The sequence below is a fragment of the Syngnathus acus genome, chromosome 6 (assembly GCF_901709675.1).
Source record: "Syngnathus acus chromosome 6, fSynAcu1.2, whole genome shotgun sequence".
In the NCBI taxonomy this organism is placed as follows: Eukaryota; Metazoa; Chordata; class Actinopteri; order Syngnathiformes; family Syngnathidae; genus Syngnathus; species Syngnathus acus.
The window spans coordinates 1,948,904-1,960,819 of NC_051092.1; the positions used below are offsets into that span (position 1 = coordinate 1,948,904).

The following is an 11,916-nucleotide window of genomic DNA, read 5'->3' on the forward strand; positions in this document are numbered from 1 at the left end:
AAAAAAAAACTCAAACCACGTGACAATCTGATACCGTTCGATATTAATATTATATTTCTCAAATTAAGAATAGATTTGTATGAACTTGTTTACAGTCTACAAACGGAAATGACGTATGCTCGGTAGTTTTTAGATTTGAAGTCTACACTCGTGTTTTGGGTTTTTTATTTGATCATTTCTCGAATTTTATTTTTCCATCATATTTTGTCCTTTTTAAATAATGAATTCAGCACAAACTAAAATACCGTGTAGGGAAACGCTGTACCACGTGAGACGAGTTCCGTTTTTCCCGCCAGTGTTTGTAATGGCTTCGCGAGTGTACGGTAGCCGCCTCTAAAATGACAGCTATGTACATTTACGGTTCCGTGTGGTCTTTGTTCATTTAATCCAAATTTAATCCAGATTTTCCAAAATTATTCCAGCCCATTCCACAACATCGCCGTCGGTTGGACTCTAGGACGTTCTACTCGGTGGAGACAAAAGGTAAATGTTCATGTATTGAGCTAAACGTAAGCACTCAAGTCAACGCTAAATGGTGACAATATAGTTGCTGGACAGTGTCATATGCTGTTAAGGTGTACATCTATTTGTTATTTTGCAAATTATTTAAAGAGTAAAAAAAGATGCACGTTTTCTGAGTATTCAAGATGCAATGAGCTGCTTAATACAGCAGGGGGCAGTCTAATCCTTCTAAATCCTTCATTGATGTAATTTTTAGACTGTACTGAATAGAATGAAAAATACTTAGACAATACAGTCTTCAAACTTTGATGAACACACTAGAGATTAAAAAAATACAAATAAAATAAAAAATCTAAAAACTACAATTACCACTATATTTTAATATTTATAATGATATATTTTGAATTAATACTGTACAGGGTGGGGAAAACATCTGACAAACCTATTTTTAAGGTATCTGAGCTGAGCTAATAATCTCGAGATAATATTGGAAATGAAAGCCATCAGAGCCTGAGAGGAGTAACGAGGGACAAGAGTCATTAGTCGTCCTCCTTCCCCTGTGTGACACCAACCAATATGCTAACACAAATTAGCACGCACGGCTTTGTGTTGGTGAAGGGCCGCACAAAGGCGCTACACACACTGATATGTCATTAGCGAGCAGGTGGGGAAGCACAACATTGAGCTGTTGCCTCTCTGACCAAGTGATGAAGAGGTTTCCATGGCGACCAAGCTGCCTGGTGCCATCCCTTGTTTTTTTTTGGGGGGGGGGGGGGACTAGAATGAGTGCAGGGGTTAAACGCAAAGGACAAGCACCACCAGGAGGAGGATCAGCTGGTGACATGAATGGGAATGTTCCTTTAGTGGTGTTGAGTGAGTGAAAATTAAATTCCACATCGTTCATCTATTTATGCAAGCGATGACGTGCAGAGCATTTAAATGGTCTTCCATTAGATGGCAGGCCCAATAAGGAAGTCAATTATTTCAATATACCTTGGCGACATTTTTGTTTGGCGACGTGCTGTGAGTTTTTTTCGAATGTAAATGTGCCTCGGGAAACATTTTGTTCTCGAGTCGACCTTTTCCGTTTTGTTGTCTGGCCTACAAATGGCACTGTTAATGCAGTGTAAGCAACATGTGGTTGTTTTTTATTCTGACTCGATTTGCTCTTTGTTGGCATTTGAGTCGAAACCCCTCCCACTGAAATTGTAAAAGGATTATCTTTTTTTTGTGTGTGTGGGGGTATCATGGTGAGCACTGGAGTGTGCCCAGTGTTGTGGGCCGGGGTCCTAATGAGATCACCGTAGCCCTCATGTGAGCAGCGACACCGCTGGTGGTCCGGCACTACGGTACACTGGGGGCCACAACGGCCCTTCGACTTCTCCACTGTGAAGAGCAAACTGCGTGAAAGGCCAAACAAGGGAGGGGTGGGGGTGTTCACCCAAATCCTCTTAAAAAGACCTTTTGTCATTTAGACAAGGATTCTTCATTCTTTTATCATTTAAGAACGCTAAGAGCATTTTTGATCACAATTAAGGCCTTCTCTCACGAATGCCATTGATGTTGGACTTCTCAGACGAAGTTTTTTGAAAGATGTCTCCTCCATTTTCACCTTAATAACTAAGTGGACTGATTTATTGCCTGTTCTCAGCAGGAGAGTCCACACAAAAGATAACCTCAACGTCCCGCTGTTTTTAATAGTTCTTCAGGATGTGCTAAAAAAATGTACGGTGGCGCTATTGCTCTTAAAGGAATCCAATATTTTCGTTCCTTTCTACAGTACAATCAAAAGTATATCCGGGTGGCCTCTAGGGGGCGCTAAGGGGCCATCAGAGAGAATAAGCAGAAGGTCTTACCTCCGAGGCAGCCGTGTTTTATGGCTTGTAGATCCTTTTGTCTGCTTTCCCGCTGATCACTCATTCCTCTCTGAAGAGCTTTGGAAAAGAAGACCCCCACCACCACCCCTGCGCTCCCCTCTTTATTGAATCCCGCCTCTGTATCATTTATCTCTGCAGTCCCTGCTCAGGGAGAAGAGGGGGGGGGGCATCTTCTTTTTCTGTTCTCCAGCTGGGTTTGTTGACACATTGGCAATCTTGGTCCTTTTTTTGGGGTTGGGGGGGAGGCCGTGCTACAATCAACTAACCCCTTTGCTTTTCCCTGAGCAGTAAAGCTGCCACAGCTGTGGACTGTTGCATAGCTTCTCAGAAGTGAGGGCTGGCTAAAGGTGGGAAGGGGGGGGGGGGGGTCTGCTAAATATATTGCAGCCATTCACTTTTGTTCAACAGTTGACAGGTTTAAAGCATTTCACAGCGCCGCTCGAGGGAGAGCGCAGAAGAGTTGATTCCGTGTTAACGGCTTTCTAAATATGGCCTGAGAGGAATGAGTGTGCTGAGGAAACCAAAGTTCATCACACGTAAGATGTTTGGACTTTCTGGGGATTGATTTATGGCGAGTCATCAAATTCACCCACTGTTGATTTGTCTTCAGTGCGACCTTGACTTGGCTGGAATGATTTGAAAATAGCCGCTTTGAGTGAAAATGGCAGATTTCCTCCTTTTTAGTCTTTAATTCTAGTTTGTTATTGCCTCAAGGTGCCAGGATGAACACGTCCGAGCCCAACGAGGATAAAAGTTCCCCGCGGCCTGCTGTCGTGAGAATAACACGCAGCTCCAGAGGTGCTGAGTCTCGGGACTCTGGACTAGGCCAGTATGGGAAACAGCGCAAGAAGCAGTCTGACTCAGCCCTGGCCCAAGACCTCTGTCAGATGAGCGTAAGCGGGCAGGGAGGCCCGACTTCCAGGTGGGAAAACATCGGAATCAGATGATGACATCTGGGAAAATATCCAATGCATCTTCTCTTGTCTTGTCCAGTGAAGAAAAGAAACCTCCGAATGTGACCAAATCTGGTGGCGGTCTGACCTCCGTGGCCCGCCTCATAAAGCTGGGTCGCTGTAAGAACGTAGTGGTGGTGACCGGAGCTGGAATCAGCACCGCCAGCGGAATTCCCGATTTCAGGTTGGTGTTCTGATCCCGTCTTGATTTGAGCGCCCATCCTCAACTGGCTACTGCCTTCCATCAGAACTCCAGGGACGGGCCTTTACGCCAACTTGGAGGCATACAACGTCCCCTACCCTGAAGCCATTTTCAACGTGGACTACTTCTCCAACGACCCGCAGCCTTTCTTCTCCTTAGCCAAGGTGCTCTATCCCGGCAGCCACAGACCCAATTACATCCACTACTTCATCCGCATGCTGCACCACAAAGGCCTGCTTCTCCGCTTGTACACGCAGAACATCGACGGCCTGGAGAAACGTGAGTGACACGCGTGAAGATACAGTTGGGCTTCTCGCCAGAAGGTCTTAAAAGTGAAATTAGGATTTCTTAGTTGTTTTATTCTGCTAAAGCAAGAGCTCTATTTCTTTTGAACAGCATCCAGCGTTTTTAAAATTGAGATCACTGACCTTGTCTTCTCAGTGTGTGGTATCCCAGATGAGAAACTGGTAGAAGCTCATGGCAGTTTTGCCACCGCTTCCTGTCACCTGTGCTACACATCGTATCCGGCAGAGGAAGCAAAGGTGCGTTTTGACCCTCGTGAAGACATTTGAATAGAAGACCAGCCCAGTTTTAACATGGGCATTTGTTTCTGCCAGCGAGCCATCATGAACGGCGACATCCCCACGTGCACGTTCTGCGCCGCCACGGTCAAGCCGGACGTGGTGTTCTTCGGCGAGGACCTTCCTCACAAGTACTTCCTCCACACCAAAGACTTCCCCAAAGCCGACCTGCTCGTCATCATGGGGACCTCGCTACAGGTGCTCAGCAACGCCCGCCGACCTCTTGCCTTCCAGTGTGACTGAACAAATGGCGTTTTAGATCGAGCCATTTGCCAGCTTGGTAAACACGGTGCGCTCCACGGTGCCGCGCCTCCTCCTCAATCGTCACGCCGTGGGCCCGTTCCTGAGGGTCCCAATGCGCAGAGGGGACCACATGGAACTGGGTGACCTGGAGAACACGGTGCGGAGGTTTGCCGAAATGTTGGGCTGGAACGACGACATGGTGGAGCTGATGAAGAGTCACGAACAAGAGGTTGGCTCTCAAATACAAAACATGCAGGGGTGCCCAAAGTCTGACCCGCGGGTCATTTGCAAACCATCATCCGTTTAATCAAATGAATCTTTCCCAGCAGCGCGTCCAAACATTGGTCAGTGGCAGAAGCGAAACCGCTGGCAGCGACTGCGAGGAGTCGGACTCCGAAACGGACAGCAAGTGCTCGGCCTCCTCCTGCCCGAGAAACTGAGGGCGGGAAGCTTGGACACAAACATACGGTTATTCTTGACGGACGCTCTGTTTGCAATATACGTCGGATGTACAAATCACAAAATGTGACCAAAATCCAGTCAACATTTTAACACAGTATAAAGACTATTTTAAGCAATATTTAATAAAGCCTGTTGAGCAATAAGCCCAAACTGACAACTTGTATTTTTTTTATTTTTTATTATTAAACCTGGTTTTGTTTCAGTGAACTTTTACTAGATAAATAAATAAAGTGAGGTTTACATCATGTAAAAGTGTGCAAAAAGAACACATTCTCCTCAGGAAAAGAAAAAAGAAAAAGAACATACCAAATTGAGGTGTTTGACAATCAATATAAATTGAAAACATGTATGGGGGTGGTTCACCACCAGTAAAGTCAACTGAATGAAAGGAATGTTAAGAACAGAATTGTAGGCCTGTTGTACCGTAATTTGTATTTAGAAATTACAGTGGGACCTTGACTTGAGTTTTGATCAGACGCATCAATCAATGTATCAATTAAAATAGCGATGAACAATGAATTGAATTCCAATCTCAAAATAAATGAACATTCTCGCCATCACAATAGCGAAACCAACAAAGCGATGACAGTGATGTGGTCTCGGTCACAATTCCGAAGAGCAGTTGAACATTTATGGACTTTAAGCCACTTTGGCCAACATGAGACATTGTGAACAGTGCAAAGTTGGGTCTTCAATTTTATTTTTAAAAAAAATAAAAATAAATAACTTGCATTAAACTGTGGGAACTCTGTGTAAGTCAAGGTACCACTGTATTTTCAATCATGAAATAAAAATGGTATTTTCTTGACAGTAACACCGAGCACGTCACTTTCAGTTTCAAAAACTATTCCCAAGTTTTAAATACTCAAACAGGTCTGTCCTGCTCGACTTCATGTTTTAATTTAGGCCTGTGTGTGAATACAACATAAAAACATGGAGAATAAGTACTACAAAGTACAGATGAAGGAATGATGGCCATTCAATCAACTATTATTTGACTTCGAAATGAAAAACAAAATAAATCAAAAAAGGTGCAACAGTGAGGTCTCTTCACCGTCACGAAGGGACAAAGTCCTCCTGAATGGAGACCCGCGCGCCATTTTAGCTGTCACACACTGCGGGGGCTGGATCCTCTGCAATTGCTTCCTCCGTGGAATGATTGTTCAATGAAAGGTTTCGAGGAACTTGGAAACTCTAGCGTGCTTTCGCTCGAACTGAATGAGGTTAATTTAATGGACGTCGAGCATGCTGGCATTTGTATGCCAACGTTCTCGGTATATTAGTAGAAATACATTTTTCTTTTTTTTAATATGTATCAACAAAAAAGTAATGCATGTCAGGCAAAAAAAAAAAAAAAAACGTTTTGCAAGTGTACAGATAGACAATGTGTATTCTTGTGCTTGGCTATGATTGGTGAGACAATAAATAAATTTAGGATATATGTAGGACAACGTACCCCTAAAGAGGAATCCACCTACCATGAGGTGGTCTGATAGATCCAGCCCTGGAAGCGTGACACAGCTTTTTTTTTTTTTTCTTTTCCTTTCCTCCGGGCTCAGCCCCTGCCCGCCCCAATGCCGACATGCTCTAATCAGAGTCAGATCCAGCATCGTCTCCGGGCGGAGCGCGCAGGGTTTCCTCCAGTGGCGCTAACGTCCCGTCCGGTTTGACTCCCATGGGACGGATCACGCTCTGCCTGCACGCACAAACATGGCCGACGTACGAGTTGGAACCTGCGCTTTGACAATTTATGACCTGGAAGTTAAGACAACACTTGGTTTAAAAGACAAATCGATCAAATGTGAGATCATTTTTACTTTCCCAACTCTGTCATGGACACTTGTCCAGACAACCCCTCACCCGCTCTCCTCTCCGGTGGCAGTTTAATTACAGGATCAGCACTGGGGCTAATCTCCTCAAAGCCATGACTGCTCCTTCATCCTAATCCAATTATACAGTACCTTCTGTGTGTGTGTGGATGTGCGCGTGCATGTCGCCACTCCCTCTAAGATGACTACACTCACAATTGTTGATGCCAAGACTTAACTTTTTAGTCTGATCACACCCTGAACTGGGCCCAGCCAATTGCGAGACAAATAAACAGACAACTGTTCACACACGGAGCTAAGAAAAGAAAAGAAAATGGAGAACAGGTGTCAAGATCCAGACCTATGAGCCAGTCCCAGTAGGATTATTTGTTGTTTAATTTAAAGTAAATTTGAAAAAAAACAGAAAAAAAACTATTGGAGTATATCTTACAGCTCAATAACGTCAACAATTCCCAAAGTCACTGGTCAAATGTCAGCGGAAGAACCGTGCAGCAGCAGCATTTCGCCCAATTAAAAACAAGACACAAATTCACAAAAGGCGTGCAGGTGGAGTATGTGCTAATTGGAGGACCGGTTAAGCAGTTAGTAGAGGACATTCTTTCAGGGTTGATTCATCCCCCCTTAGAGTCTGTGTGTTCTGGAGTCGCAACACCCGGCACGAAAGAAAGGGGAAGCGGTTCTTGGAAAGGAATTTTCCTCTTCGGCCGCACGTGCCTCATTACGCGTCAGCCTTTGCCACAATGGCCAAGCCCGTGCATTTGTTCAGCCTCGCACGAATAAAGTCTGGACGGTTGCATCGGTTATTAAAAACATGAATAGAAACCTGCGCGACAGGTCTGCTCCGTGAACCAATTAGGTGCAGAGCCTAATTAATAGAGCCCTGATAACCGGGTCCATTTCACTCCCGCGTGCGGCTCCCCCGTCTAATTGACCCAGAGGAGATTCCTGCCGGGACGACTCGGTTGGCGGGGAGAGACGAGACGGGCGTCGGGATGCGAGCGCGGCAAAGGTCAGCGCTAAGGTGCTTGTTAAAATGTTAGTCAAGCCTGTCAACACCTTTAGACGGCAAACACCTCAAATATGCCTCCGAACTTGCACCGGATGGCAAATAGGAATTAAAATGAAAAAGCAACTTGCGATGAGACATAATGAAACGAATTATAACCCTGGTGAGCACCTGAGCGTGAATGGCGCTCTTCTCGTTTTGTATTCCACTCTTTGCCCTGTTCAATAAATAACTGGCGGTTGCCGTGGTTACCTTGACAACTTGTCCAGCATGTTGACAAGCTTCTGGGCTTCGTACTCCTTCTGTTCCTCGGTCATCTCCTCCATGGGGTTGGGCATGGGTTCTTCCACATGACCGGTGATGGGGTTGATGCTAGGAAACGAGAAGGTGATTTTGGATGACATACGCACAAGGCACATGACCTCACCTCCACTTACAAAGGTTTGGCAGTTTTGTACTCTTCGGTGTCAGAGTCTTCGTCGGGCGAGTACTCGGTCTCTCCCCTCCCTCCTCCCAGCAGGCCTCGTGCCATCAGGAGTCCCGCCGCATTGCCGTAGCCCGTGTACTTCAACAGGTTGTCCACTAAACATCACAAGTTTCACTCATCAACACGGAATTGGGTGAACAAAAAAAACAACAACAACAGAAAATCGGCCATGATCCTAAACCCTGACAAATGTGATTTTGCCAAATGAGCCTCGACGAGGCAACACCTGGAAATATGCTCTCCGGCCTGACAAGCGCGCGCTCGCATGCTTGCCCTCTGTCCTTACCGCTCTCTTTACACAAAACAAAGAGAAACTCTGCGGCCGCCTGCTTGACTGCCATCTCCACGTGCGTCATCAGGCGCACCAGTTTGTTCCTGGTGGTGGTTCCGACCTCCGGCCTGATCTTCACATCCGTGAGTGGGGGAAGCACCTGTGGAGTGGACAAACCAGATGACGATTGAAGAGAAAGGTGTTGTGTTGTCGCTTTTGCAGTACCTGAGCTTTGATATATCTGCGGATCTCTCTGTGGTGTCTGGACCCTTCAGTCAGCAGGCTGAGCACAGGAGTAAGACCCTCCTTGTAGTTGGAGCCCTGACACATATACGCATCATTAGCCGTGCACGCTAACGCTAAAAGTAACACGACATCCGTCAAGCTAGCGCACATTAGCCGCCGCCGCCGCCACCACTTTCACTTTTACCTTGTCTATCCGTTTCTCCATAAAGTCCAGTAAGACCTGTATGGCGTCCATGTTTTTGCCACCATATTCCTCCAGGCCTCCCCGTACGGGCAGGTCGATTAACGCGTCCAGGCAGGACACGGGCAGGTTGTTGAGCAGGTTGACGGCGTGGCTAAGAGTTCCAACAAACAACAAAATAGAGGCTGGCAAGGTGACAAGCATCAGCAATACCATCAAGTCACTTTCTTGCATTTTTAACATTGTGAACTGATTACATTTAAAAAATACAATCTGTTAAATAGGTTGCAATGGTAAAACGTAAAAATATCTGTGCGCAAAAAAGCTCGAGTCCCCCACCTGTGTGCTTCCTCTGTTTTCTCCTCTGTCTCAGTTCTTAACATCAGCACATGGCGCAAGATGGCAGCAATGATTCTGTACTGGTGGTCATCTTCCTAAAAAATAAGCAATTAAAAAAAAAAAACACATGAATTTTAAAAATTCAGACACTGTTTGGCTTTTTACCAGACAAACAGAACTTGTCCAATATAACAACGATAACGATACGGTGATAATAAAGAATTTAGACGAGTGTGAGACGGGCGTCTCCCAGATGACTTTTGGCAACAGGCAGCGAACACACCCTGCACTGGTTGCCAGCCAGGTGCAGGGCGCTTGCAGACCCGCCATCCACATCGTCACATAACATTTGGCTGGCAACCAGTCCAGAGTGTAGCCCAGCACAAAGTCAGCCAGGATAAACTCCAGGAGAACCGTGAGCCTAATCCCCACCTTAAACCCTTGGCTTCTTAAATTGCCGCCTGTTACGAAACCATCCTGAGAAACTTTGAGGTCAATCGGCAACGCAAAGCACTTACCTTGCCGTCGGCATTGCACACAGTGAGGTTGAACAGTGCTTTGAGAGCTTCCATCGCTCTGTCGTTGTCCTCAGCGGGCAGGGGCAGGGACTGCGGGTCCGGCCGGGCCGCCTCGTAGGTGCCGTCCCACCTCACGTCCAGGGTGTGCTCCAACACCTCGGCCAGGAGCTTCACCACCTGCCTCTCCCTCCTCAGCTCCACCCGCAGATCCGAGCGCAGTGCCGACAGCAGGAAGAGGAGGCGAAGTGTGAACAGGCCCACCTCGTGGTGCCACGCGGCGGCCGTGCGCAGGCTGGCGCACAGGCCGTGGGCCAGCTTCACATCCACGCTCACTTGCTGAGCCGCCGCGCTGTTGTACACCACGTTGCACAGGCACTTCAGGGCCTCCACCACCACCACCCTCTCCTCCTCGGCCACCGGCGCGCTCGGCTGCGGGGGGTCCTGGCCGTCGCCCGCCTGGCCGTCGCCCGCCTGGCCGTCGCCCGCCTGGCCGTCGCCCGCCGTCTCCCCGGCGCTCAATTGGGCCATCCTGGCCAGAGTCAGCATGCCGTCACGGGTGGCGACAGGTGCAAGGACGCACTTGTCACGGGAGAGGATGCGGAGGGTCTCCAGACATGTCTTCTGACAGCTGAGCGGCACTTGCATCCCCAGTACTATCAGCACACTCTGGCACAGCTTCTGTAACGGCAACGTGGAATAAAGATCTGAGATGTCCAATTCAAGTCTTGGGCTGGACGATTTTAAAATGATGAAATAAATATTATGAATAAAAATCCTCAATATTGTGACTGCAATTTATTATGCAATGATTTTCTCTTTTCATGTTTTTAACAGACAAGCAAGCAATAAATGAATGTGGAAAACTACCAGATAAATGTTTTGGGGCTAACCTATAATGAAGCAAGAAAAAGGAGTAAATCATAAATCAAATTACAACAATAATGATTAATAAATTTGTGACTATCACGCCAGCGCGTTTCCAGAAATTGATTCCTGGACTGCATTTTTGAAACACTGAACTTATCTCTGTAGAACATAAAGTCAACTCGAACGTTGCCTGCAATGAGTTGACAGTTTACCAGCTGCGAGTGTCAAAGTCAGCTGGAATGGGGTCCAGTCCAGCCGCCGCCCTTATAAGGGTACTCTGGCGGATGATGGATGCAATACAATGATGGCGTTTGCTTACACTGCGCAGTGTTTCCTCCTTCTGGTCAAAAGTGAAGGTGTGGCTGTTCTGGAAAAAAAAAAAAAAGGAAAAGCTCATTGTAGATAATCGACATACCAACTGCACAATAGAAGAGGAATGCTGCCTGAAACCAATAAATGTTGCTTAATGACTCCACAAACTACAAAAAGACGTTGTTTATTATAGTGAGTGTGTGTGCACAGGTTTGACGTACAATGTTAGCGTCAGAACAAAACTAGAACATGGACATTAAACATCACAAGGCTTTACTTGTGTCTTTAGGAGGCTCATCGGGATTACTTGCTTAAAAGGCAATCCGTTTAATTAGCAAGTCTGCTAGCTGACGCGCTTGCTACATTTGTTTTTAGCGGAGGTAGAAAACAAACATTAATGAGTACAACTTACCTCTCGATTAAACTCCCGGAGAAGCTCCTCAATGTCCACGTCGTTAGCACTTTCGAGCTGCGACAACACATTATTTAAGTCCATGGCGGCTGTCAGAGAAACACTACACGGCTGCTTGAGTGTCTTTTGAGCGGCTAGCTAGCTAGCTGTCAGGCTAGCTTGATGCGTTTAAGTGTCGGTTCACCGGTACGGAAATCTTAATACTGTTTCGCTTTCTTTTGCGGTGTGTTTACAGACCGCTTCCAGCCACGGAATTTTTCGTTGCTCTGATAGCTAACGTATTTTGCTTTGAAAATGAAACTATAGGCTTTACTTTTAAGTGTGTATTTTTTTATTTTTAGAAATTACTCACAATTTTATGAATATACTCTTCAATTTGTATCCATGTACTATTTTATAATGAATGATTTTGTATATTTCCATTAAAATGTAAGTACACTAAATGTATATCTAAGTTACATTTCTTAATCATTTGTTTCTGAATTATACAAAACAATCTTTTGGGTAATAAATCAAATAATGTACTTAATTATTTTCAGAATTTCATTTGTAACAAAAACTAGAAAAAAAAAATCAGAATTAATCATTATTTAATTTCTTGCAATTTACTGTTACATCTCCATTTATTTTCTCAGGTTGCACCAAAACAATACTTTTATTTAATATGT

The 11,916-nt window shown here is 45.7% G+C and overlaps 2 protein-coding genes across 5 annotated transcripts; one reads left to right on the forward strand and one right to left on the reverse strand.

The window, feature by feature from the left end:
• Window positions 1-272: 272 nt before the first annotated feature.
• si:dkey-103i16.6 (uncharacterized protein LOC557125 homolog) lies at window positions 273-5,142 on the forward strand. Of its 3 annotated transcripts, none has more exons than XM_037254679.1 (8): window positions 273-483; window positions 3,054-3,261; window positions 3,333-3,476; window positions 3,541-3,773; window positions 3,936-4,036; window positions 4,112-4,273; window positions 4,335-4,547; window positions 4,645-5,142. In XM_037254679.1, exons 2-8 carry the CDS (start codon window positions 3,062-3,064, stop codon window positions 4,756-4,758), a joined length of 1,167 nt encoding a protein of 388 aa, XP_037110574.1. In that variant the 5' UTR covers window positions 273-483; window positions 3,054-3,061; the 3' UTR covers window positions 4,759-5,142. The 3 variants fall into 3 exon arrangements, with proteins under 3 accessions (XP_037110574.1, XP_037110576.1, XP_037110575.1); XM_037254681.1 differs by having other exon boundaries at window positions 4,648-5,142; XM_037254680.1 differs by lacking the exon at window positions 273-483 and adding an exon at window positions 2,102-2,910.
• On the reverse strand, window positions 5,022-11,428 carry ric8b (RIC8 guanine nucleotide exchange factor B). Of its 2 annotated transcripts, XM_037254678.1 has the most exons (11): window positions 11,249-11,427; window positions 10,844-10,891; window positions 10,159-10,335; window positions 9,658-10,113; window positions 9,140-9,234; window positions 8,804-8,954; window positions 8,599-8,694; window positions 8,389-8,533; window positions 8,053-8,197; window positions 7,868-7,987; window positions 5,022-6,476 (listed from the first exon to the last, which is right to left on the reverse strand). In XM_037254678.1, exons 1-11 carry the CDS (start codon window positions 11,330-11,332, stop codon window positions 6,368-6,370), a joined length of 1,626 nt encoding a protein of 541 aa, XP_037110573.1. In that variant the 5' UTR covers window positions 11,333-11,427; the 3' UTR covers window positions 5,022-6,367. The 2 variants fall into 2 exon arrangements, with proteins under 2 accessions (XP_037110573.1, XP_037110572.1); XM_037254677.1 differs by having other exon boundaries at window positions 9,658-10,335; window positions 11,249-11,428.
• Between the last annotated feature and the right edge of the window lie 488 nt (window positions 11,429-11,916).